This window comes from Oryctolagus cuniculus, chromosome 19, assembly GCF_051225735.1.
Source record: "Oryctolagus cuniculus isolate XC-2025 breed Fujian yellow rabbit chromosome 19, ASM5122573v1, whole genome shotgun sequence".
NCBI classification, from domain to species: domain Eukaryota; kingdom Metazoa; phylum Chordata; class Mammalia; order Lagomorpha; family Leporidae; genus Oryctolagus; species Oryctolagus cuniculus.
Genome location: NC_142885.1, coordinates 43,796,087 through 43,818,800, shown reverse-complemented (window position 1 = coordinate 43,818,800; position 22,714 = coordinate 43,796,087). Strand labels below are relative to the sequence as shown.

Here is a 22,714-nt window from a genome sequence, read left to right as displayed (position 1 = left end):
TCCACTCTATAAAAAAAAAAAAAAAAAAAAAAAAAAAAAGTCCAAGCACCAAAGCCTCCCAAGACCCCAGCGCCCACCTCCAGCCACTTCCTGCACATCCCGCCCCCACTCTCCACCAGCCACACCTCTGCCCACCGCGCAGCCCTCGGCACTCACTCCCTCTTCCGTGTTTATGCGTCCAACCTGTGGTCATGGATCATTTTTCCCAACTCCCAATCTACTGCTGACCAGTATTTTTGGACGAAACAAGACACGTGAATTACAGGAGTTACCAGGAAAGCACTCACACGCTCAGGTGTCGCAGCAGCAGTGTTTGTCCGCGCACACTCCTGACTGCAGTGCCTGTGTCGTCACGCACTGGTCACGGGACTCACCCTGGGTCCCGGCCCGCACCTCACTGTCTAGACTCCCCTTCTCCCAGCTGGGTGAGCCCTCCCGCCTCTGTTTTGCCTTCCCTGACAGTACAGCCCTAGCCACAGCTTGTGCCACACACCTGCCATCTTTTCCCTGACCTGTTAGAACTCGGAAATGTCACTACGGTTTCCTGTTAAATGTCAAAGAGCAGCAAGCCCCGGGAGCCAGGGACGTGAACAGTTCCCCTCCGCACCCTGAGCCTGGTGGCTCAGAAACAACAATCAACAAACGCACGAGTCCACGACACCTCTGCTGGGACACACAGACGCCGGGCACTGTAACTTGGAATAGACCTTTAATGACTGGGGCTCGGCTTAGGACTCGGGCTGAACGGCCCGGCCCAGGGCAGAGGTGCGCTCAGTAGGCCGTCTGAGACTGCTGCTGGCGGTAGCCGCCCCGGCGCATGTAGCCCTCGTTTTTGCGGTAGCCATCCTTCTGGTCTGCAGGAGAGACGGAAGAAGGGGAGGGGTGAGTGCCAATAAGAGGCAAGCGGAGGGCTGGGGTCCTGGGACAGCAGAGGGGACGGGGCCACTCACCCCGGAAGTAGCCGCCGTAGGTGCCCTGCTTGTGGTCGAACACCCGCTCGTTATTCTCCACCAGGCTGCCCAGCTTCTCGGCCAGCTGCAGGGCCAGGTTCTGCTGGGCGGTGGGCTCGGTGCGGTGCATCACGACCGTCTGCGTCGGCTGGTCCAGCGAGGCCTGTCGGGAGCAAAGTGGACGGAGAGACAAGACGCGGATCAGACCCCCACTCCAAGCTCGCCACGGCCGCCTGTCCACTCCCTGGCCGGCTCTCACCATCAGCTCCTCGTTGATGATCATCTTGCTGATGATGGAGTGCACAGTGGGCAGATCCAGCTCAAACATGTCAGACAGCGTCTCCATGCTGGGAGGAACGAGGTGGAGAGAAGGGGCAGTGAGGAAGTGAGGACCCTGGCAAGAGGCCGGGCCCCTCTGTGGCCCAGGGCCCACCCTACCTGATGGAGTCATAGACACTGCTGTAGGTGAAGAGGTAGGTCCTCAGCGATTCTTCCTGGATCTTCCTGGGGGGGGGGGGGGGGGGGACAGGGGGCAGAGTCTCAGCGCAGGAGGCCAGCCAGTCTCCCCGCCCACCCGCTTCGCTCTGCTCACCTCACCAGCATGGTGCGGACTTTGTCAGCCTCAGGGAAGAGGTCCCATACTTTCCCATTCATCTTCTCGTTGATGATGAAACTGTGGCAGGTCTTCCAGTCGCCCATCTTCATGGCCTTGGAGGCGGCGACCACATGTTCCCTCATTGATTCAGGGGGACCTGACAGATTGGGAATGAGGGACCACGCACACAGTTCACGTTGGAACATAGGCCAGGGAAGCAAGTCACTAAACTAAGGCCGCTCCCATCTCTCCACTAGGGGGCGCTAACAGAAGTCACTTGTTGCCCTGTCTATACATCTGCTGTCAGCTTATTACTTCTCAAGTTGCTTCTCTCTGCCCCCCCACCTCCTTAAAAAACTCGAGCCTCAGTCTAAGGGACCTCTGTGAAATGGCAGGTCTGATGTGCTGACAGGGCAGGAAGCTGAGCACAGCAAGCAGGAATTCAGAAAGACCAACAGCAAAGCCCTAAGACTGCGAATGGGTGGCAGAGGTAGAGAAACAAAAACCTAGCAGACCCTACAACAGGCACAGCAGGGTCAAACCAGGCCCAGACAGAAAACAGGGAGTAGGCTTGCAAGTGAGGCGACGCTCACGACCCTCCTGGATCAGTCTCCACTTGAACTCTTTAGAAACGAGGCAAGGTCAGGGACTCAACAGCTCTCTACAAACCACACCAGAGAGCAGGGCTGAAGCAGACCCTAGCTTTTGACTGCAGGGAGTAACAGAGAAGCAGGGTCTGCGGTGACCCAGGCCGCTCCGCCCACAGCTGTGACTTCAGCAGCAGCCTGGGCCAGCTCTGTGCAAGTCTACCAACATTCTAAGATGTGCAGAAGTTCAGACCGGCACTGGAACCTTTCCTACAACGTCAACTATTGCTACAAAAGCCAGACGGAATCTGCCAGGGCTCGAGCATGACACAGCCAGCAGAGGCCAACTCTGCAAGGGGACGTGGGTGGCTGTGAGCAAAACTTGGCTCCTTGGGGCCAGCGCAGTGGCGCGGGTTAATCCTCCGTCTGCGGCGCTGGCATCCCATATGGGCGCCGGTTCTAGTGCTGGCTGCTCCTCTTCCAATCCAGCTCCCTGCTGTGGCCTGGGAAAGCAGTGGCAGATGGCCCAAGTGCTTGGGCCCCTGCACCCGTGTGGAAGACCAGAAGAAGCTCCTGGCTTTGGACTGGCGCAGCTCCAGCCATTACAGCCATTTGGGGTGTGAACCAGCATATGGAAGAACTCTCTCTCTGTCTCTCCCTCTCACTGTCTGTAACTCTCAAATAAATAAGTAAAATCTTAAAAAAAAAAAACAAAAACCACACAACTTGGCTCCTCAAGTGCTTCCATGAACCGACCACGATCAGGGCTCTGCACAGCGATCAAGGCGCCAATGTGAGATTCTCGAATGGCAGAGGCTCTAACCCAGCTGGGCTGGCTGGGATTTACACGTAAGGTGCACGCAAGGGAGAAACGAGACAAAAAGGTCAGCTGCGTACGACTCGGGCAAGGCTCTTCCTGTGCCTCAGTTTCTTCACAGGAAACGGGGTGGCAACAGGACCTCCACGGGGCAGGGGAGGAGGGCTCAGCGAATCCAGCGGCCTCGTCGGGCGGCAGAGTTCTCTTGACCCCTCTCGCAGTGAGGGCCAGAGCACACCGGGGCACAGAGCCCGCACTCACCCAGCAAGGGCTGCCGCTCGCCCACCCGCAGCTGGTGATGGAACTGCTTGCTGATCATGCGCCGGCGGGCGTCGCTCTCGTGGGCGGCCATGTAGGGGATCTCCAGGAGCATGGCGGACACCAGATAGACACACTCCAGCAGCTCCAGGTTGATGTGCAGGTGGAAGGGCACCTGCCGGCGCCGCTCCACCTTCTCCTGCTCCTGGTTGCGCTCCTGCAGGCTGCGCAGCAGCAGACCCTGGCCCAGGAGCTCCTTGGCCCGGCCACTCGACTGGATGTCCAGTAGGGCGTTGTGGGCGTCCTTGGTCAGACCTTGGCGGAAGGCACAGATGCCCAGCTGCACCATGGTGCGGTTGTACAGGATCTGGGGACAGAGGGGGACGCACTCAGGGGACAGCCACAGGCAGGCCGGTCACGGAATCAGCAAGTACACCGCAAGGGCCTGTCACACGCACTGGGGCAGGCACCTGGCCTAGCAGTAGAGATGCCAATTAGGGTGTCTGAGTTTGACACCGGAAGCTCCATCTGACTCCACTTCCTACCAACGTACACCCTGGGGGACAGTGGTGACGATTCAGTGACAAGGTTCCTGCTGCCCATGGGGGAGACCTGGACTGATTTCCCAGCTCCTAGCTTGGCTCCCTGTGGGCACTTGGGGGCTGAACCAGCAGATGTGTGAATCAGCAGAGAGAGAGGTTCTGCCTCTCTCAGATTTTAAAAAAAGATTAGTAAATTAAAAATCTAAAAAATCCTTGCTATGTTACATGAACAGAAAGGAGAAATAACCATGTTATTTCAATAGATGAAGGAAAGACGTGACAAAATTAAAGATTTATTTATGATAAAAATTCTCAACCAACTAGGATCAGAAGAGAATTTTCTCAACCTGAAAAGGGTATTTTCAGGGGCTGGCGCTGTGGTGTAGTGGGTAAAGCAGTGCCAGCATCCCATATGGGCGCCGGTTCTAGTCCCGGCTGCTCCACTTCGGATCTGGGAAAGCAGTGGAAGATGGCCCAAGTCCTTGGGCCCCCGCACCCACACAGGAGACCCAGAGGAAGCTCCTGGCTTCAGATTGGCCCAGCCATGGGCATTGCAGCCATTTGGGTAGTGAACCAGTGGATGGACAACCTCTCTCTCTGCTTCTGCCTCTCAAATCAATCAATCAACCCTGAAGGTGGTGGCTGAGCCCAGGTCTGCACGGCCAAGGAATCTAGCGCAGGAGGGTGCAGGAAGGCTGGAGGTCTGGGGAAAGCAGCCAGCAGCTGGCGGGGCTGGCCCTCACCCACCTGCACCGGCGGGTCCGCGTGCTGGATGTTGTCCTGCAGGTGGCTCATGAGCATGAGGTCGCGGGCCTGGTACCAGCGGGAGTGCAGCGCGTGGTGGTAGATGTGGCAGAGGATGGCGCACGTGCGGATGCGGTCGGTGCGGTCCTTGGCGTAGATGTACTTGCACAGCCGCTCCATGAGCACGGCTGAGTCCTCCCCTTCGTTTTCCGCCTGGTCTTGCTCAGACTACGAGGAGGAGGCAGGTGGGAGGAGGCACTGACAAAGACCGCGGCCTTAACTGGCTCCGCCGAGGTTCCCCCGGCCCCAGTCTACTCCCTTCTTTTCCCTTGTGAGGGAATGGATTTGTCCATGGGGTGCACTGACGCACAGTAAGGACACGGTGACACACGCCCCTCCGCCCCCCACTGCAGGCGCTCACCTTTGAGGAGCCCTCGGGAGGGGTGAGCTGCCGCTGGTGGGCCTTGTAATCGAACTTGTAGTAGGTGTGCAGGATGCGCCTCAGGTAGACGCGGCAGATCTCCTCCGTGGTGCCCTTCTCCTCCAGGTAGCGCTGCACGCGCTCGATGATGGCGCACACCTGGGCCTCGTCCTTCAGGTGCTCCACGTACTCTGGGGGGGGGTGGGGGCAGCGCCGCTCTGCTCAGCCAGGCCCCCCGACCAGCCCAGGGACCCGTTTGTTTTCTGCGCCAGTCACAAAGCTCTGCTCACTGAACCTTGGAAGCTCCATCCTCACCCAGGACCTACGGCGTTCCCATCCCACAGACCAGCAAATGCACCAAGCACCCACCTTGGACCCTCGGGGCCTACAAGTGTGGCCCCTGCCCTTTGCTCCACGATTCTGCCCCGGCCGCGCCAGGATCAAAGCACGCGGCCGCTCCATTCCCACCACCCACCACGCCCACCGTCTTCCTGCTGCCAGGTGCTCTCTTCTGCTGAGTCCTCCTCTGAGGAGCTCCTCACTGAGCTCACCGCAAGTGGCCCTACCTAAAGGTGCCACAGCTGAAGCCACCCTGCCCGTCACTTTCTCCTCACAGGGCCCTCTCTGAGTGTCTACGTCACACTTCCCCCGTGCAGAGGTACCGCACCATCTTGCTATCACTGTCTGCCGCACTGCCAAAAATCAGCTCCACAGGCACCAAGCCCTTCGGCTGCCTCGTTCATCACGACATCTTCGGCTTGGTAGGCACATTCAGGTTTTTGCTGCGTAAGCTGCCCTGCACTTTCCCATCCCAAAGCCCCCAGTCCAAGATGAACAAGCCCAGTGAGTAGACGCCCTACCCCGGGTTTCTTAAAATTCAGTCCTGGCACCGGCACCCAGGAGCACCGTCAGAAATGCCATTCCCAGGCCCGGCGACTAATGCAGCCGAAACGCCGGCAGTGGGGCCCCGCAGCTCAACAGCGCCTCCAGTGTTGAAAGGCAGGTAAGGAGGGCTGGCACTACACTGCTTTAGCATAATCCTCACAAACCCCAGAAGGTGGTGTTCCTCTCACTGTAGCCCAGGCCTGGCTCACCTTGGGAGTGAGGATCGGTATTTTGCATTATTTTGGTGAATTCTTCATCCATTCGTTCTACCAGAGTGAGGATACAGCCACGGACACGCAGAGGCTGAAGAGGAGACCAAAGGAGGAATACATAAATGAGCCCAGGTCTCGGTCCCAAACCTCAAGCGGGGAGCCTCCCCGAAGCGGGCCACATCCGTCTCCAGCTCCCCCGGCCGCCCCAGGCCTTCACCTGGTCAACATTTTGCAGGTTCTCACTCTCTTCCAGAATGTTCTCTCCAACAAAGATGTTGGGGTTTGCAAACAGGATGTCCATCAGCTCGTTGATGCAGTCCAGGCACTTCTGCCACATCTCCGGCTGCGAGAGGCCAGCAGTGGGGGCAGAGGCAGAGGCTTGAGCGTGGAATCAGCAGTTGCCTCCCAAGCCCCATTTGCTGGGAATCACGGGGGGTGGGGGGTGGCGGGTGGGGTTCAATTGCCAAGGCTGTTCCCACAGCCTGAGTCGTGGGACGAGAGGCGCCCTCCGAGGACCACCCGCTCAGCCCCGCGGCGCTCCTCTCTGTTGCCCTCACCTTCATGTACGTGGCCAGGTTGGGGTTGTAGTCGTAGAGAGAAGCGATGATGTTGAACTTGATCTTGACGATGACGCCCTCCCCCAGGTTGTTCTCGGAAGCAATCTGAACCAGCAGTTGTAGCAGCTCGATCTGGGCGGCACTGGGGAGACACAGGACAGGGGGAGGCTTTGTGAGAGACAAAGCAAAGTCGCACCCCATCATCCAGGACGCTCTCCTTCGACAGGCAAGGAAGGCCTGTCCCTGAGAGCTGGCCCCCAGCCACCATCACTTGAAAACCCAGTTCTCCTATAAGAATTCCAAACAGGAACAGTAGTAATGCTAACAATCCCGGCATGCTTTCACATCCACCATCCCCAGTCACCTAATAACTAAAGAAAGTGGCCACTGTCCCCACTTTCCAGATGGGGTAAGCCAAGTCCACAGATGGTATTCTGTGGCAAATGGCAGGCAAGTCCCAGGTATGCTGCTCCTGCACTACAGTCACACACAGAATCCTCCAGAAACGGAACAGCCTCCTCCCAGGACTGCCAGGCCCCCGGATCTTACCGATCAGTGCCCTTCTTGCCCCGTGCCTGCAGGATCTCATTCAGTTTCTTGATGACGACAGCGTGGGTGATCTCAGTTCCCTTGGCAAACATTTTTGGCTTTTCCTACGCCGATACACATCTATCAGGACCATGGCAACAGGTACCCACTTCTTGCCTTTCCCCACCCCAACCAGGAGGGCACCTGTCTGCTCTCCCCAGCCGTGCCAACTGATTTTTTACCGCGACGATCCTCACCTTGACAAGGGGCACTCCCCCTCGGACCCGCTCCCACTCCCCGCCTTCATTGTCCTCCTCCTCCTCATCCAGGCGCTTCGACTTCCTGTCGTGCTTCTTCTTGGCTTTGTCCTCCCGTTTCTTCTCGGCGGCCTTCTTGTCCTCCTCTGTGGTGGGGGCCCTGCCAGGAGACACGGGGGAGCATGAGCAACCTCTCCCTCCTCACCTGACTCTCCCTCCTCTCAAGAACTTTCTCTCCCTTCATCGCTCCTGGGTCCAAGTCGTCTAGGACACTGACCTAGAGCATCAACTGCAGCCATAACCAAGGCCAAGGCCACCAAGCATTTGGACTTGCTGACTACTCCCAAGGTCTGTGACTGCACCACACACTCATTTAGATACTCTTGCACATAGGGAACGGCCCGACAAGGTCGGCTAAGGGAAGGCTCAACCAAGCCTCGAAGCAGAAACAACCGGCCACACTGCTCGAAAGCTAACCCGTCGGGTTTTCCGAAGGATCCAGAGCAATCTTAGGTATCTTCCTTGACGCCAGTTGCTCTATCCACTGACCATTTTTTACCAGAAGGCAACTCATTAGTTCATCCAGAATGCATGCAAAAAGAGTGCTGTTCCCAGACTATCCGATTTCCCCTTTCCTCTCCTCTTATGACCAGCAATTAATCTAAATTCCAGATTCAAAGAGGAACTGTTCAATACCACAAAATGTCCCCGCAAGAGAAAAAGACCACTGGCTATCTCAAAATGGTCTCTCAGGGCACTTGATGTGGCCAGAAACTTTAATGCATAACAAGGTGTAAACCAAATGACAGAGACAAATTATCCAAACTTTCCATAGATACTGATGAAAACATCTTTCCAGAAAGACTCAACAGGTTCTCAAATCCTCATCTAGAACCACCACTGGATAATTTACAAATAAATTCATTTTAACTACTTAAAAGCTTTGAGTAGGGGCTGGGAGTGTTGTAGTTTAAGTAGTTTAAGCTGCTTCTAAAACACCAGCATCCCACATGGGAGTGGGCTCAGCTTCCTGCTGACGTGCCTGGGAAGGCGGATGATGGCCTGGGCGCTTGCCCCGCCACCCTTTTGGGGGACCTGGACGGAGTTTCAGACTCCTGGCTTCAGTCCTGCCCGGAACTGGCCGTTGTGACCATTTGGGGAGTGAAACAGCACATGTCTCTCTATCTTCCAAATACCTGAACCTATTTTTTTTTAAGTTTTGATTTAGTAATTGCTTATAAATTTGCTGGTTGGATTAAAATTTTCCTTTGCCAGAGAGTGACATCATAACATCTAGTACAAGTTTATGAGGACAGGCAGAATCTTGGAATGCTCCAGAACGTCTACTCTGGTCTTCATTGATAAGGAGAACAAAGAACCTGGCACCCACATGGCTCCTAAGGACGGGCAGAAGCTGGGTCTGGGCCTTGTAAGACTTGCTCCAGCAGCAAAAACTTTAGATGGGAGCGCCGAGGCTTAAACCTACTTGAAAGGCTTGAGGCGCCACCAGCCTTACCTAAGGCTGCAGCAAAGGCTTTGGGAACTGTCAACAGCAGTCAGGGAAGTCGAACAGACTCCCACACACACCCAGTCAAGCCTCTCTGCCCCAAGGATAACCAAGACCATTAAAGCAAGGAACTCTGCCTGCCTCAGAGACACCTACCCAGAACGGAAAAGCCTCTCCCTCCAATCCTCTAACTTTCGAGAGCTTTGAGCCCCTGAGCAGTGCCAGATTGCACGCCTCCCCTTGAACGGAGTGCCTCTCGTGGTCCTGGATGAGTGTTCCAGCCAGGCCCCTCGCCCACGACGACGGCCTCTCCACTACGGGATCTGACCTACTGCCATCTCCTTCCAGCATTCTTTCGGCCCTGCGTGGTGATCCTGTGTCTCGACGTGGATGCTTGCATTTCTCACTGTTTCACAGTTCGTGTGTTTGTATTAATAAAGCCACAGCAGGTTGGTGGCGGCTCGGGATGACTGCATCCCCTATTCGGGCGCCTGATTTGAGTCCCAGCTACTCTGCTACCTATGCAGCCTACTGCTAATGCATCCCAGGAGACAGCAGATGATGGTTTGACTGCTCGGGCCCCTGGCAACCACGGAGACTTGGATGGAGTTCTTGGCTCCTGGCTATTTGTAGGCATTTGGAGAAATGAACCAGTGGATAAAAAATCTGTTTCTCTTTCAAGTAGATGAAAATGAAATAAATATTAAGCTTCTGGAGTCCTCCCCAGTACACAGCTTCCTAGCGATAACTTCCTTTGCAGGGTGGGGAGCACCCGGCCCACAGCTGCAAGAGGCCTGCACATCATTTGGTCTGGCTGAGGCAGCCACAGGCAGGACTTCAAATTCCACACACCGAGAACAGACTAATTTTTACACTGGTAATTGTGAATTTTGATTTTGTTGGCACTTCTGTGTAAACCCTGGGTTTCCTTGAGTAAGCCAGCCTGGTTTGATGGGTCTGCTTTTTTCTTTTTTTTAAGATTTTATTCATTTATTTGAGAGGTAAAGTTACAGACAGTGAAAGGGAGGGAAAGACAGAGAAAAGTCTTCCTTCCGCTGATTCACTCCCCAGATGGCCACAATAGCTGGAGCAGAAAAAAAGGTTCCTCACATTTGCTTTACAAGTTAAAAAGAAAATTTCGTGTCCACCTCCAGCTGCCTACAATATCCAGGGCTGGACCACGCCAAAGCCCGGAGCCTCCAACTCCATCTGAGTCTCCTGCATGAGCAGCAGAGGAGCTGTCTGTCTCTTCCCCTGTGTAACTCTTTCAAATAAATCAATCTTGAAAAAAAAAAAAAAAAAAAAAGAGCAAGTGAGCGAGATCTTCCACCTGGCATTGCAGGCAGTGGCTTTACCAGCTACGCCACAACCCTAGTCTCATCCCACACCACATCAAAGCCACATTCAATGCCCTCTCCCCAGGGCTGGTATTGGTGCAATGAGCGAAGCTGCCCGCTGCAACATACTGGCGTGCCAGTCTGAGTGCAGACTGCTCGGTTTCCCATTCAGCTCCTGTGGGGAGCAATCCGGACTAGACTGAGTTACTGGAATTAAGACTTATTCTATGCATCTGCTCTCCCACAATATGGTGCTGGGAGAGAAGAAAACAGCTTCTGCACAGCTGCCTCCAGTTCAACCAATAAACTGTAGGACTTGCTCCTGATTGGAGGAGAGCAGCGTACTCGGCGTGTGGGCAGCCGAGTTGGGATTGGCAGAGGAGGACTATAAAGGAGGAGAGAGACGGCATGCACCAGGAACATCTAAGGGGAACATCTAAGGGAACACCTGTGCAGCCCCCAGAGAGCCGGCCGGCGGTGTGCCGCTCCCCTGCGGAAGTGGGGAATGTGGCCAGGGGGAACTGCCCTTCCACGGAGGTGGAAGGGATAGTAGCCAACCCGGGAAGAACCAGCAGCAAACCCGGGGAGGGCCGAGCAGATGAAAGAACAGCGCAGGGTCCTGTGTCGTTCCTCCACGAAGAGGGGGAGCGACAGCTCCTTGCTAATGTGCCTAGGAAGCCAGTGGGAGACGGCCCAGGTACTTGGGCACCCACCAGTTCAGCCAGTTCTGAGCTCCTGGCTTTGGCCTGGGTCAGTCTGGCCATTGCAGCCATCTGTGGAGTGAGCAAGCAGACAGAAGAGAAAATCTCTTTCTCTGCTCTCTCTCCCTCCCTCTATCACTTTACCTTCCAAATAAACAAATAAATCTTTAAAGAAAAAAAAACAAAACCAAAAAACCACCCTATACCCACTGAACATCAAGAGAATCAGCTGGTCCAGCCCCTCAGTGTCGTATGATCTCAGGGCTGAGTGGGCGCTGCAGCCGCAGCCACTGCCCAGCATCACAGATGTTTTCTTGCACACGGCTGCCATAGCCTGGGGAAAAGACTGAAAGCCAAAGGACGGTCTCTACTGAGCACGGATTGGTTTTTGAAAAACCCTAAGCCAAACATCACAAAGGAGGGACCATCTGTAAATCCTGCTTTTGTCTCGGTTGGAAATCATTTTAAAAATCATTCTCCCAGAGTCAGTGCTGTAGCACAGCAGGTTAACCCTCTGCCTGTGGGGCCAGCATTCCATATGGGTACTGGTTCCAGGACTGGCTGCTCTACTTCTGATCCAGCTCCTTGCTGATGGGCTGGGATAGCAGTGGAAGATGGCCCAAGTGCTTGGGTCCCTGCACCCACATGGGAGACCCAGAAGCTCTTGGCTCCTGGCTTTTTATCAGCCCAGCCCTGCTATTGTGGCCATCTGGGGAGAGAACCAGCAGCTGAGAGCCCTCTCTGTCTTTCCCTCTCTCTCTGTAACTCTGCCTCTCAAATAAATAAAATAGATCTTTAAAAAAAATTTCTCCTTTGTTATACAAATGAAACAGTCTGAATTACCCTATGACATACAAAGTCATAAACTCTCAATGTCAGAAAAACCTTTGACATTTGAAATTCTAATATTATTTCCTCAAAAGCTTTCCTTAAAACACTGATTTAACTACTAAAAAATGTTTTTTGGATAGGCATACAAGCTAAAATTTCACAGGTTAAGAAAATCCACAAGGGTAATTTCTAAAAGATTGACATGTAATTCCAATCTAACAGAGAAAAACATGAGAAATATAAATGTACTTAAAAAAAAAAAGACTTTATTTATTTGAGAGGCAGAGTTAAAAAGAGAAGGAGAGACAGAAAGAGTTCTTCCATCTGCTGGTTCACTCCACAAATGGCTGCAACGGCCGGAGCTGGGCCGATCTGAAGCCAGGAGCCAAGAACTTCTTCCAGGTCTCCCACACAGATGCAGGGGCCCAAGCACTTGGGTCATCTTCCACTGATTTCCCAGGCCATAGCAGAGAGCTGGACTGGAAATGGAACAGCCAGTACTCATACTGGTGCCCACATGGGATGCTGACGCCACAGACAGAGGCTTAGCCCACCACACCATAGCACCAGCCCCAAGCATACACTCTTATGGCCTGCTGATTGAGGCAACACTGGCATCCCACGTGAGCATGTCAGCTCCCTGCTGATGCAGCTGGGAAGGCAGCAGAAGATGGTGCAGGTACGTGGGACCTGCCACCCACATAGGAGACCCAGGTGGAATTCCAGGCTCTTGCCTCAGCCTGACCCAGCCCTGGCCATTGTGGCCATTGGGGAATGAACCAGCAGATGGAGGACCTCTCTCACACTCTCTCTGTAATTTTGTCTTTCAAATAAGTAAATAAATCTTAAAAGAAAAAAAACCACACTCTTACGGAACAGTCATTTAGCCTAGCATTTAAGACGCCCACATCCCACATCAGAGTGCCTGGGTCAAGCCTCAGCCCCAGCCTCAGCCCCAGCCTCAGCCCCAGCCTCAGATCCCAGTTTTCCTCTGATGCAGACCCCGTGAAGCAGTGGTAATGGCTCAGAGCATTGGCTCCAACGTGTCAAACAAAAAGCACAGATCAAGTTCTGGAGGAACAGCGAGATTGTACAACACAAATACACTTAATGCCACTGAGCTATACACTAAGAAAATGGCTCAAATAGCAAATTTTGTTATGGACCACACTAAAACAGGGCGAGGGGAAGGGAGGAGCGGGGAGGGAGAAGCAGAGGCAATTATATGAGATTTAAACAAAACAAAATCTAATTGTGTTCAGAAGAGAGATCTCTAAAAAACACGGAACAGTTCAAAATAAAAGGCAGGGAAAGATTATGCGGACTTCTCATCTGATTTCCACTGTTCAGTGTCTTCATCATGAAGGAGCAGTAGCATTTTTTCAAATGCTTTCTTGTACCTCTTTTGAGATGACTATGTTCATCCTCCTTATTCTACTGAGATGTTATATTATTCTATCAGTTGACTTCTGTTATGTTAAACGAATTTTACATTATGATATATAATCCATTTTTAAAAAATTTAATTCAGAGGCTGGCATTGCCTGCAGCACTGGCATCCCACACAGGTACCAGTTCGAGTCCCGGCTGCTCCACTTCTGATCCAGCTCTCTGCTGTGGCCTGGGAAAGCAGTGGAAGATGGCCCAAGTGCTTGGGCCCCTGCACCCACGTGGGAGACCCGGAAGAAGATCCTAGCTCCTGGCTTTGGACTGGCACAGCTCTGGCCATTGCAGCCACTTGGGGAGTGAACCAGCAGATGGAAGATCTCTCTTTCTCTAACTCTACCTTTCAAATAAATAAGTAAATGTTTAAAAGAAAAAAAAACTTAACTAATTTATTTGAGAGGCAGAGAGACAGAGCCCGTCTGTTGGTTCTCAGCCTGGGCCTCGCCTGTGGCAAGGACTCAGCTCCTCAAGTGGCATCCTTGCAGGGTGCACACTAGCAGATTGCTGGAATCAGCAGTCAGGACTGGAAGCTGACAGGGGGTGGGGTATGCCAAATGCTCACCCCTCTGAAGAATCTGAGTCTATATTCATAACAGATAGCAGTCTGCAGTCTCCTTGTAATGTCCTACGTTTCACTTTAGTCCTCACTTGTTTCTTCGCAACAAGAGAAGCTTTTGTGAAATACACATGCGCAGTGCACAACGCACACACTGGCCTAAAGACTTCAACACGCAATTACTGAAAGCCAGAAAAAGTCAAGTAGATATCACAGATCTGAACCATTGATACTTACCTACGACATCAATAGGTTTAAAGAGTTTTATGATCCAGGGCTGGCGCTGTGGCTTGGTGGGTAAAGCCGCCGCCCACAGCACCGGCATCCTATATAGAGTCCTGGCTGCTCTACTTCTGATCCAGTTCCCTGCTAATGTGACTGGGAAAGCAGTGGAAGACAGCCCAAGTCCTTGGACCCCTGCACCCACGTGGGCGACCTGGAAGAAGCTCCAGATTCCTGGCTTTGAATTGGCCCAGCTCTGGCTGTTGCAGCCATTCGGGGAGTGAACCAGAAGATGGAAGACCTCTCTGCCTCTACCTCTCTGTAACTCTGCCTTTCAAATAAATCTTTAAAGAAAGTTTCATGATCAACAAAGTTGAGAGAACAGTTACTAATAAAATAAAACCAGGCATATCTACTTTGATGGATACTTTCTTACTCTGCTCTATTTGTAGAGTTGCAAACACTCCAAGGAGACCTGACAGACAGTACCTCCCGGGCCCTGCCCTCTGTGTTCCCTGGAACACTCAGCCACAAACGCTTCTCAACAAAATGCCCACCAGTGGCTGTTCAACCAGTATGCAGAGCCTCTAGTGTCAGGTAGCTCAACACTTCCCGAAGCAGCGTGACTCCACCTTTCAAAAAGCAAGAAAGCAACCCGAAGTGCAGGAACAGAGCTCCCTGTGAAAATAGCACTGCTCTCTGTGGGCTCGAGACTTTACCCACCAGGCAGATTATCACCTTGTTTTAAAAGAGGAACCTGAGGCAGGCACCGTGGCTCAATAGGCTAATCCTCCGCCTTGCGGCGCCGGCACACCAGGTTCTAGTCCCAGTCGGGGCGCCGGATTCTGTCCCGGTTGCCCCTCTTCCAGGCCAGCTCTCTGCTGTGGCCAGGGAGTGCAGTGGAGGATGGCCCAGGTGCTTGGGCCCTGCACCCCATGGGAGACCAGGGAAAGCACCTGGCTCCTGGCTTCGTATCAGTGCGGTGCACCAGCCACAGTGGCCATTGGAGGGTGAACCAATGGTAAAGGAAGAACTTTCTCTCTGTCTCTCTCTCTCACTGTCCACTCTGCCTGCCAAAAAAAAAAAAAAAAAAAAAAAAAGAGGAACCTGAGACCTAACAGGTCACCCAGCCCGAAGACTGAGGCTGAGAGCCTCGCCCATTCCAGGACTGTCCCAGCAGATGTCCCGAAGGCTTCCCGCCGCCCATCTACTCACTACATACTAACAAAATTCTCAGCATGGATGACAGCTACCTCAGAGGCCTTACCACCTGTCTGTCCTGGACTCACTCTATTCCCTGCATTACCTCCCTGTATTCTCACCGTACTCCCGGGAGGTGGGGTCCTGGCCACATCTTACAAACGAGTGAACTGAAGACTAGCAGACGGCACCCAGTCTACAAGCAGTGAATCACATGTGATATCTGGACTCTGTAGCCTCCCAATGCCACCTTCAGGGTATATGTGAGCCTTGTGACCCTAGCCAACTAGTCATGTACTTGACAATGAGTCCCCCTGTAAAAACGGCAGCAGTTGGGCCTCTCCAACCTAAAAGGACTCTGGAAGGAAGCAGCAACCTTCAAGAGGACCAAAGGCTCTCTTTCTGCCCCCTGCCCCCCACCCCGCCCGTTATCCTTACTTTTTAAGGAATCTGGAGGCCAGTGCGGTTTGTTTCCCTTCTTCCTCCTCTGAGTCCGAATCTGAAGACGTGGAACCGGTGTCCCACTCTTCGTCATCTTCCGAGTCCTCCGAATCCTCGTCTTCGTCCTTAGGGGAAGAAGACAGGGTCAGCAGGAAGGGGACAGGAGACTGGCTCTCTGCTCTCCCTGCGGACACAGGAACGGATCCAGAGCGGCAGTACCATCAAGGTCAGCAGGAGCTGCCATGGACCAAGCCCAAGTTCTGACTGCCCCAGAGGCAGCCGGTTCCCCAGGGCCAGAGCTGGGCCCAGCATCCAGGTCTCCACGTTCCACATCTCTCACTCCAAATCAGACTCCACTAAATCCAACCCCCACCAACCCCAGGGTTCTCCTTCCCAAGCGGCCTTGGGCCAGCCGGAGACTCACCCCACGGCCTCGCCCTGGCCCCTACCTCCATCTTTTTGAGAAACTTGCGACTCTCCCCAGAAGGAGCTTCCGCTTTCTTCTTCAGGAAAGCTGCAGCGCTGACGCCGTCCTCATCCTCATCCTCATCTGAGGAGCCTGGTGAGACGGGGAGGGAAAAACGGCTGAGGGCAAGACCAAGGGCAAGACCGAGGGCGAGCAGGGGCCCCGACCTGGGAACCACGGCCTGGGGGCGGCCTAGCTGTTTGCCGTGGGTGCTCCTCTCACCTTCCGAGTCCTCCTCGTTCTTCTCGGCATCTTCATCTGCAGACTGCTCAGGGTTCTAGACAGAGGGAGACGGAGAGCAACTGAGGAGGCCGCCCAGCCCCAGCCTAGCCCCAGCCCAGCCCAGCCCAGCCCAGCCCAGCCCTCCGCCTCCGAGTTCCACCACGGTTCCTCCCCGCTGCTCTCCTGAGTGCGTCGGAGGCACCATCCCCACCGTTCACCAGGTCTGCCGCAGGCACCCCTACCTGCTTGTAGTTGGTGATGTGGGACTCAAAATCTCGGTTGTATTTGCGGATCTTCTGGCGCAGGGTGCTCAGAGCTTTGGCGTTGTTCTTGTTCATTTTCTTCTTCCCTTCCTTATCTTCCCAGAGCTGAAAGGGAGGACGGCGGCCTGAGACTACGCAGCATCCCCTGGATTCCAGATTTCACCACTTTCTAGGGGGTCTGCTCCCATATACCATCTCCCCTGCTTTCTCAGTACACCTATTAGACGTATTTCTTAAATGTGCTTTATAGGGGCCAGCGCTGTGGCTCAGTAGGCTAAGCCTCTGCCTGAGGCACCAGCACCCCATATGGACACCGGTTTGTGTCCCAGCTGCTTCTCTTTCAATCCAGCTCTCTGCTGTGGCCTGGGAAAGCAGTGGAAGATGGCCCAAGTGCTTGGGCCCCTGCACCCACATGGGAGACCGGAAGAAGCTCCTGGCTCCTAGTTCCTGATCAGCTCAGCTCCAGCCATTGTAGCCATTTGGGGAATTTTGAACCAGTGGATGGAAGATCTCTCTCTCTGTCTCTCCTTCTGTCTATAACTTTACCTCTCAAATAAATAAAATCTTAAAAAAAAAATGTTATATATGTCCCCACAATAAATACAAAACGAAGAAGCAGTAGTCATAAACATAAGGTTCTTGGTCAAAGAAGAGGACTCTCCTTGTCTCCTTGTGCTCGGGAAAGGGAACACTACATAATAAGGCCAAGAACCTGGGGAAGACATGACCCCACAAGTAGGCGGGGATGGCGGCCAGGCCCACACCCTCTTCTAGGTTCTCCCTCACCCACAGGCATCTCACCTCATTAAGATAGTCCTCCAGGTCAGCCAGGATGCGGATATAGAAGCGGGGGACACCCTCCTTGTCCACAATGCTCTTGGCCTTCCCATATGCTTTTCCCAGGAGCTCAAACTCTTCCAGGCACTTGGTGACGTCCCGGATCTTCATGGCATTGCGGATGGTCCGGATGAGGTTGGTCAGCTCCTCGAACCTGGGTGGCAGGGCCAACGCCACACTGGGCATCTCCGCCGCCGACCACACTGACCACTGCCCCCAGAGAACCCTCGCGGCCCCCGGACTCTACCTCTTGTCCTTGGCGCTTCGGACAACTCTCTTGGTATCTTCTTCATCCTCGCTGAGCAGCAATGGCCTGTTTGGAAGAAGAGCCTGTCAACTTGTTCTCCTAGTTCCAGGCTTTCCAAGTGACTCCTACATCTCTCCTCAGACAGGGCAGGTGGAACGGAGACTCAGGCCAGCTGTACCGCACCCCACCCGGCTTCCTCTGACTCCTCTTCCTCATAGCATCATCACGTAACACTCACTTTTTATCCACTTCAAGGGTTGTTTTGTCAAATGTTATAGTACAAAGATGACAGCGTCTTTCCTCTCAGAAACAGACAAATGCAAGCTACAGAAATACTCCAGAGTTAGGGGAAAAGTGTACTTCAGCTACATGAAGGGAAGAGGCTTCAAGGAGGGCGTGGGGAACCAGGTCCTGGAAAGCAACAAAAGTACCACAGGCCAAGAGCCCTCCACTGCTGGTGTCTTTCATTAATACGGCCAGGCACAGCCAGGCACCCACATGGCAGCAGTTACCTCCACCGTTTCTTTCCATTTTATCAACTCTTCCAATTACTTTCTATTGTATAGCAAGTGCTGTTGGTTCTCCAATATGGCAGTAAGAAGTGGCAGCAGCAATAAGAATGTGATAATATATGAATGTGGTGCATAGGAGGAGACTTCAAAAAGTTCACAGAAAAATGGAAACAGAAGATAAAGTAAAAAATAAATAAACTCTCAACCTAAACTCTCAGCTCTCCAGCGAAGCTCCGTCAGGTTTGACAGACACCATGGAGTCCATCCCTAAAGAACTGAGGCTCCTGAGAATTCACTCATGCCAACACTTTTTTTTTTAAGCAATATTAACTGAAGAAAACTGGGTGTCCTTTAAATATTTTTTCAAAGTCAGAAACAGAAGGCGTAATGAGCCTAAGCAGGCCTGGGGATCTCCCATCACAACTCGCACAAAACCGCCTCTGACGGCGGCATGAGCAAGAGCACTGTGCCGGTGGAGGACGCCGGTGCAAGCTCTCCTGAGAACTTTGACTTTTCTCAAAATACTCACAGCAAGCAGATGTTACTGCCTTTCTCTCTCTCTTTTTTTTTTTGCCCTTCACAAACTCAGTGGGAAAAGCTGCTGTCATGACTTTCGCCCTTGGCTGGCCTGCTTCTGTCATGACTGGATCACTGCCAACTCTTGGTAGCCACTGCTTTGACTGTGTTTATCTGTAACCAAAATTCTTCTTCAGAATTTTGACTCCAGCTGCTTAAGGTTTCCATCGGGGGCTGTCATGGCGGTAGAGACGGGTAAGCCGCGGCTTGCGAGGCCCGCATCCCACCCCGGATGCTGGTTCGAGCGCCGACCACACTCCTCCTGTTCCAGCTCTCTGCTGATGCAGCGGGGGAAGGAGCAGCCATGGGCCAAGCCCCTGGGCCCTGCCGCCTGTGTGGGAGACCTGGATGGAGTTCCTGGCTCCTGGCTTCAGCCGGGCCTCATCCAGGTGGTTGTGGCCATTGGAGGAGTGAACCAGCGTGTGACGTGCAAGAACTCTGTCTTTCCCTGCCACTCTGTCCTTCAAATAAATAAATAAATAATTTTTTAAAAATGTTGAAAGGCAGAGTTAAAGAGGCAGAGGCAGAGGGAGAGGGAGGTCTTCCATCTGCTTGTTCACTCGCCGAACAGCTGGAGCTGGGCTGATCCAAAGCCAGGAGCCAGGAGCTTCTTCCAGGTCTCCCACACAGATGCACGGGCCCAAGGACTTGAGCCATCTTCTACTGCTTTCCCAAGCCACAGCACAGAGCTCCACACAGAAGTGGAGGAGCCGGGATTCGAACCAGTGCCCATGTTTCATATCTACTTAAAACGAGTTATCCATTTGTAAGCAGCTGATATCTTTGGGGCATTGTCCCCATAAGCTTCATAAAACATCAGCGATTTCTCCCAAAATTTGATTGTTCTTGCTTCGAATTTAGCAGACTTCACGGCGCCCAGCCAGGTGTTCTTTTCAAACTGGTGCAAACTAGGTCCTGCGAGTTCGTAGCAGCTTATTTTGGTTACAGCAACGTTTTCAAAATCCATGCAAAGCTTTTCCATAATATAGTTTCACCATGAACTCTTGGAAGCCCCCTCCTGTATGTGTAGGCATATATACCTATTTTCAACAGCAGCCCAAGAATACAGCAAAAACAACGAAGGCGGCAGGCGAGTGACCTAAGTTGTTAGAGAGCCAACATTCCACTGCTTCAAAGGCTAAGAGAGTTTTAACTGGCAGCGCAGAGGAACAGATATTTTAGTGGCGATGAACAACTAGAGAGTACCAGATGTTTAGGAGCCTGCCTGCCGCGCCGGGAGGGCTCCGGATGCCAACCAGGCACTCGAAGCTTCCTCTGCGGGTTGCACTCTGGGTAAGACCAGCGGGATGCAGAGGTGCGGGGCAGCGCAGGGGAGGTAAGCTTAGAGGGCAATCGGGAAGCGGATGCAACAGCTGCGGGCCTGGGGCTCTGTCTCCGGTGGCCGGTGGGTGGACTCCCCCAGTCCCCGGCACACGCTCAGCATCCCCCGGCCCCGCTCCCGCCGCGGCCCCACGGGCTCCCCACGGGCTCCCACCGCCCTCCTGCAGCCGGCCGAGGCCCTCCAACTCACTGTTTGCCGTAGTTCCCGCCGACGGGTTTGGTGACGAGCTCCTCCCCGGACAGGGACGACTCGGACTCACTGTCCGATCCGGTGGTGAAAAACCGCGACATGGCGATGGCGCTGAGGGGCTACGGCCCGCGCGGCCCGACCTGCGGGAAAGCCAGAGCGTCACGGGCCGCCAGGAAGGAAGGGGCCGCGGCCGCTCGACCCCCGACCCCTCACGGTCCCCGTTCGCAATCCGATCCCTCCAAGCACGAGGACCAAGAAATACGAACCAGCTGAGCTCGCGAGTCACACCGCGAAGCCGAACCGGCGGAAATGCCGAGAGAGGAAGAGACAGGGTCTTGCGTCACTTCCGGGAGGGGGCTGGCTTATTAGATTGGGAGACTACAACTCCCAGTCATCTTCGCGGCACGCAGGGGCGGGGACAATCATGACGTCACTTGCCCTAAACCTTGGGCGGGAGTCTTCCCCATTCCGACCGCGGGTTTGCCTCAAGCTTAGAAACCCGCAGGTTTCCTGACCTGCAGAATTGGAATCTAAGGGCCAGCGCCCAGGCAATGCTGATGAGCTGCTGGGTTTTGAATCTAGGCTCAGAGCAAAATTCCAGACTACCTGGGGTCCAGGCCCAGAGGAGCTACTTGCTTAAGCAAATTTCCTAACCCCTGCGTGTTTCATAAAGTCTACTCAAGCTATAAAATAAAGGCAATAATAACACCGTCTTCATAAGGCCGCTACGGCTGGAGCTGTGCTGATCCGAAGCCAAGAGCTTCTTCCAGGTCTCCCACGCGGGTGCAGGGGCCCAAGGACCTGGGCCATCTTCTACTGCTTTCCCAGGCCATAGCAGAGAGCTGGATCGGAAGTGGAACAGCCGGGACTGGAACCGGTGGCCATATGGGAAGCGGGCACTGCAGGCAGCAGCTTCACCTGCTACGCCACAGCGCCGGCTGCAGGCTTGTAGATTTAAATCCAGGTCAGGGTACCGGCATTGCGGTGCAGTGGGTTTGGTGAAGCCACCGCTTGTGACAGCAGTGTACCATATCGCAGCACTGCTTCAAGTCTACTTCCCACCTGGGAAAGCAGCAAATGATGGCCCAACTACGCGGGCCCCAGCACCCACGTGAGAGACCCAGATGGAGTGCGGGGCTGGACTAGCTCTGGCCATTGCAGGCATTTGAGGAGTGAATCTGCAGATGGAAGATCCCTCTCTCCCTCTCCGCTTCTCTACCACTTTGCCTTTCCAACAAATAAATACATCTTTGAAAAAAAAAAAAAAATGAATTCGGATTAAGGTGAGGGTGAATTTAAATCCAGGTGGATTGGAGAAGCTGTCAGAAGGCTTGCATTTATAAAGGTGGTTTTATTCATTCAGCATTTGCTGAGGGTCTCACCCTGAGTTTGGCACTGGAGGCACAACGCTTCCCTGGAAGAAAAGCAGGACTTAGCAGACTATGGGGAGTGGGGGAGGCCACTTGAGACAGAGGAAACATCAGGGCCAAAGTCTTGGAGGCGAGGAAGCTCAGGGGCTGGAGCGCTGGGCCTCTGCACACACCCTAGTCTCACCCCTTTCCCCCCTCCCTCCCTCCTCCACCCCACTCTCTCCCCCTGCACACACCCTAGTCTCACCCCTTTTCCTCCCCTCCCTCCCTCCTCCACCCCACTCTCTCCCCCTGCACACACCCTAGTCTCACCCCTTTCCCCCCTCCCTCCCTCCTCCACCCCACTCTCTCCCTCTGCCCACACCCTACAGACCCCCTCAGTTCTGCCATGGTCCCTGTCTTCTCCCCAACCAGAAAGCAAGAACGTTGTCAAGGAAGCCAAAAGAGAAGGGGAAAAGGAGGTTGAGTGAGGTGAAGTTCAATGTCACTGCAGAAATGTGAATGTGCGTCCAAGTGACTGATTTTGAAACCACTTCCTGTCACTCCCAAGAACCTGATCATTTGTGAAGGAAAAAGCATCAAATTCTTTATTTTTTCCTAATCCCTTTATAAAGTCATTATAAAACATTTAGTAAATTTAAAAAAAATGTTTGGAACGCAGAGTGACAGAGAGAGGGAGAGAGAGTAAGAGAGAATCTTCCAGCCACTGATTCACTCCCCAAATGCCAGCAACGGCCAGGGCTGGGCCAGACTCGAGTCAGGAGCCGGGAGCTCCATCTGGGTCTCCCACGTGGGCGGCCATCCCTGCTCCCTCCCAGGAGCATTAGCAGGGAGCTGGATCACTAGCGGAGGTGGGGCTCAATCCCAGGCACTCCGCTGCTCTGCCATACGAAGAGGCAGCTTAACCTGTTGCACCACAACGCCCGCCCCAGGCAGCTCAGACGCGTCCCAGGCAGTAATGCACAGTCCGACAAGTTTTCACAGAGCAAGAACATCTGTTTAAGTGGCGACCACATCAAGACACACAGCATGACCAGTCCCCTACCCAAGCTCTCCTCCTATATTCCCGTCCGGTCACTCCCAGCAGTCTCGATTT

At 53.7% G+C, this 22,714-nt stretch overlaps 1 protein-coding gene across 1 annotated transcript; it reads right to left on the bottom strand.

Moving 5' to 3' along the window:
* Positions 1-690: 690 nt before the first annotated feature.
* LOC100344472 (eukaryotic translation initiation factor 3 subunit C) lies at positions 691-20,562 on the bottom strand. Its single transcript, XM_002711877.6, has 21 exons — positions 20,515-20,562; positions 20,249-20,388; positions 17,630-17,695; positions 17,347-17,536; positions 16,525-16,650; positions 16,283-16,337; positions 16,044-16,153; positions 15,592-15,719; positions 7,354-7,513; positions 7,118-7,221; positions 6,569-6,710; positions 6,229-6,354; positions 6,009-6,102; positions 4,915-5,105; positions 4,497-4,721; positions 3,211-3,574; positions 1,543-1,702; positions 1,389-1,454; positions 1,210-1,297; positions 951-1,113; positions 691-854 (listed from the first exon to the last, which is right to left on the bottom strand). The coding sequence occupies exons 2-21, from the start codon at positions 20,347-20,349 to the stop codon at positions 772-774; spliced, it is 2,742 nt and encodes a 913-aa protein (XP_002711923.1). The 5' UTR covers positions 20,350-20,388; positions 20,515-20,562; the 3' UTR covers positions 691-771.
* Between the last annotated feature and the right edge of the window lie 2,152 nt (positions 20,563-22,714).

Bases quoted from the DNA above. Each gene is read 5' to 3' on its own strand.
- LOC100344472 (XM_002711877.6), bottom strand. From the start codon at position 20,349: ATGTCGCGGTTTTTCACCACCGGATCGGACAGTGAGTCCGAGTCGTCC. The intron at 15,720-16,043 runs GTAGGGGCCAGG...TCTTCCCCTAAG, and splicing joins AGTTTCTCAAAAAGATGGAG to GACGAAGACGAGGATTCGGA. The intron at 6,711-7,117 runs GTAAGATCCGGG...GTGTCTCCCCAG, and splicing joins GGCAAGAAGGGCACTGATCG to TGCCGCCCAGATCGAGCTGC.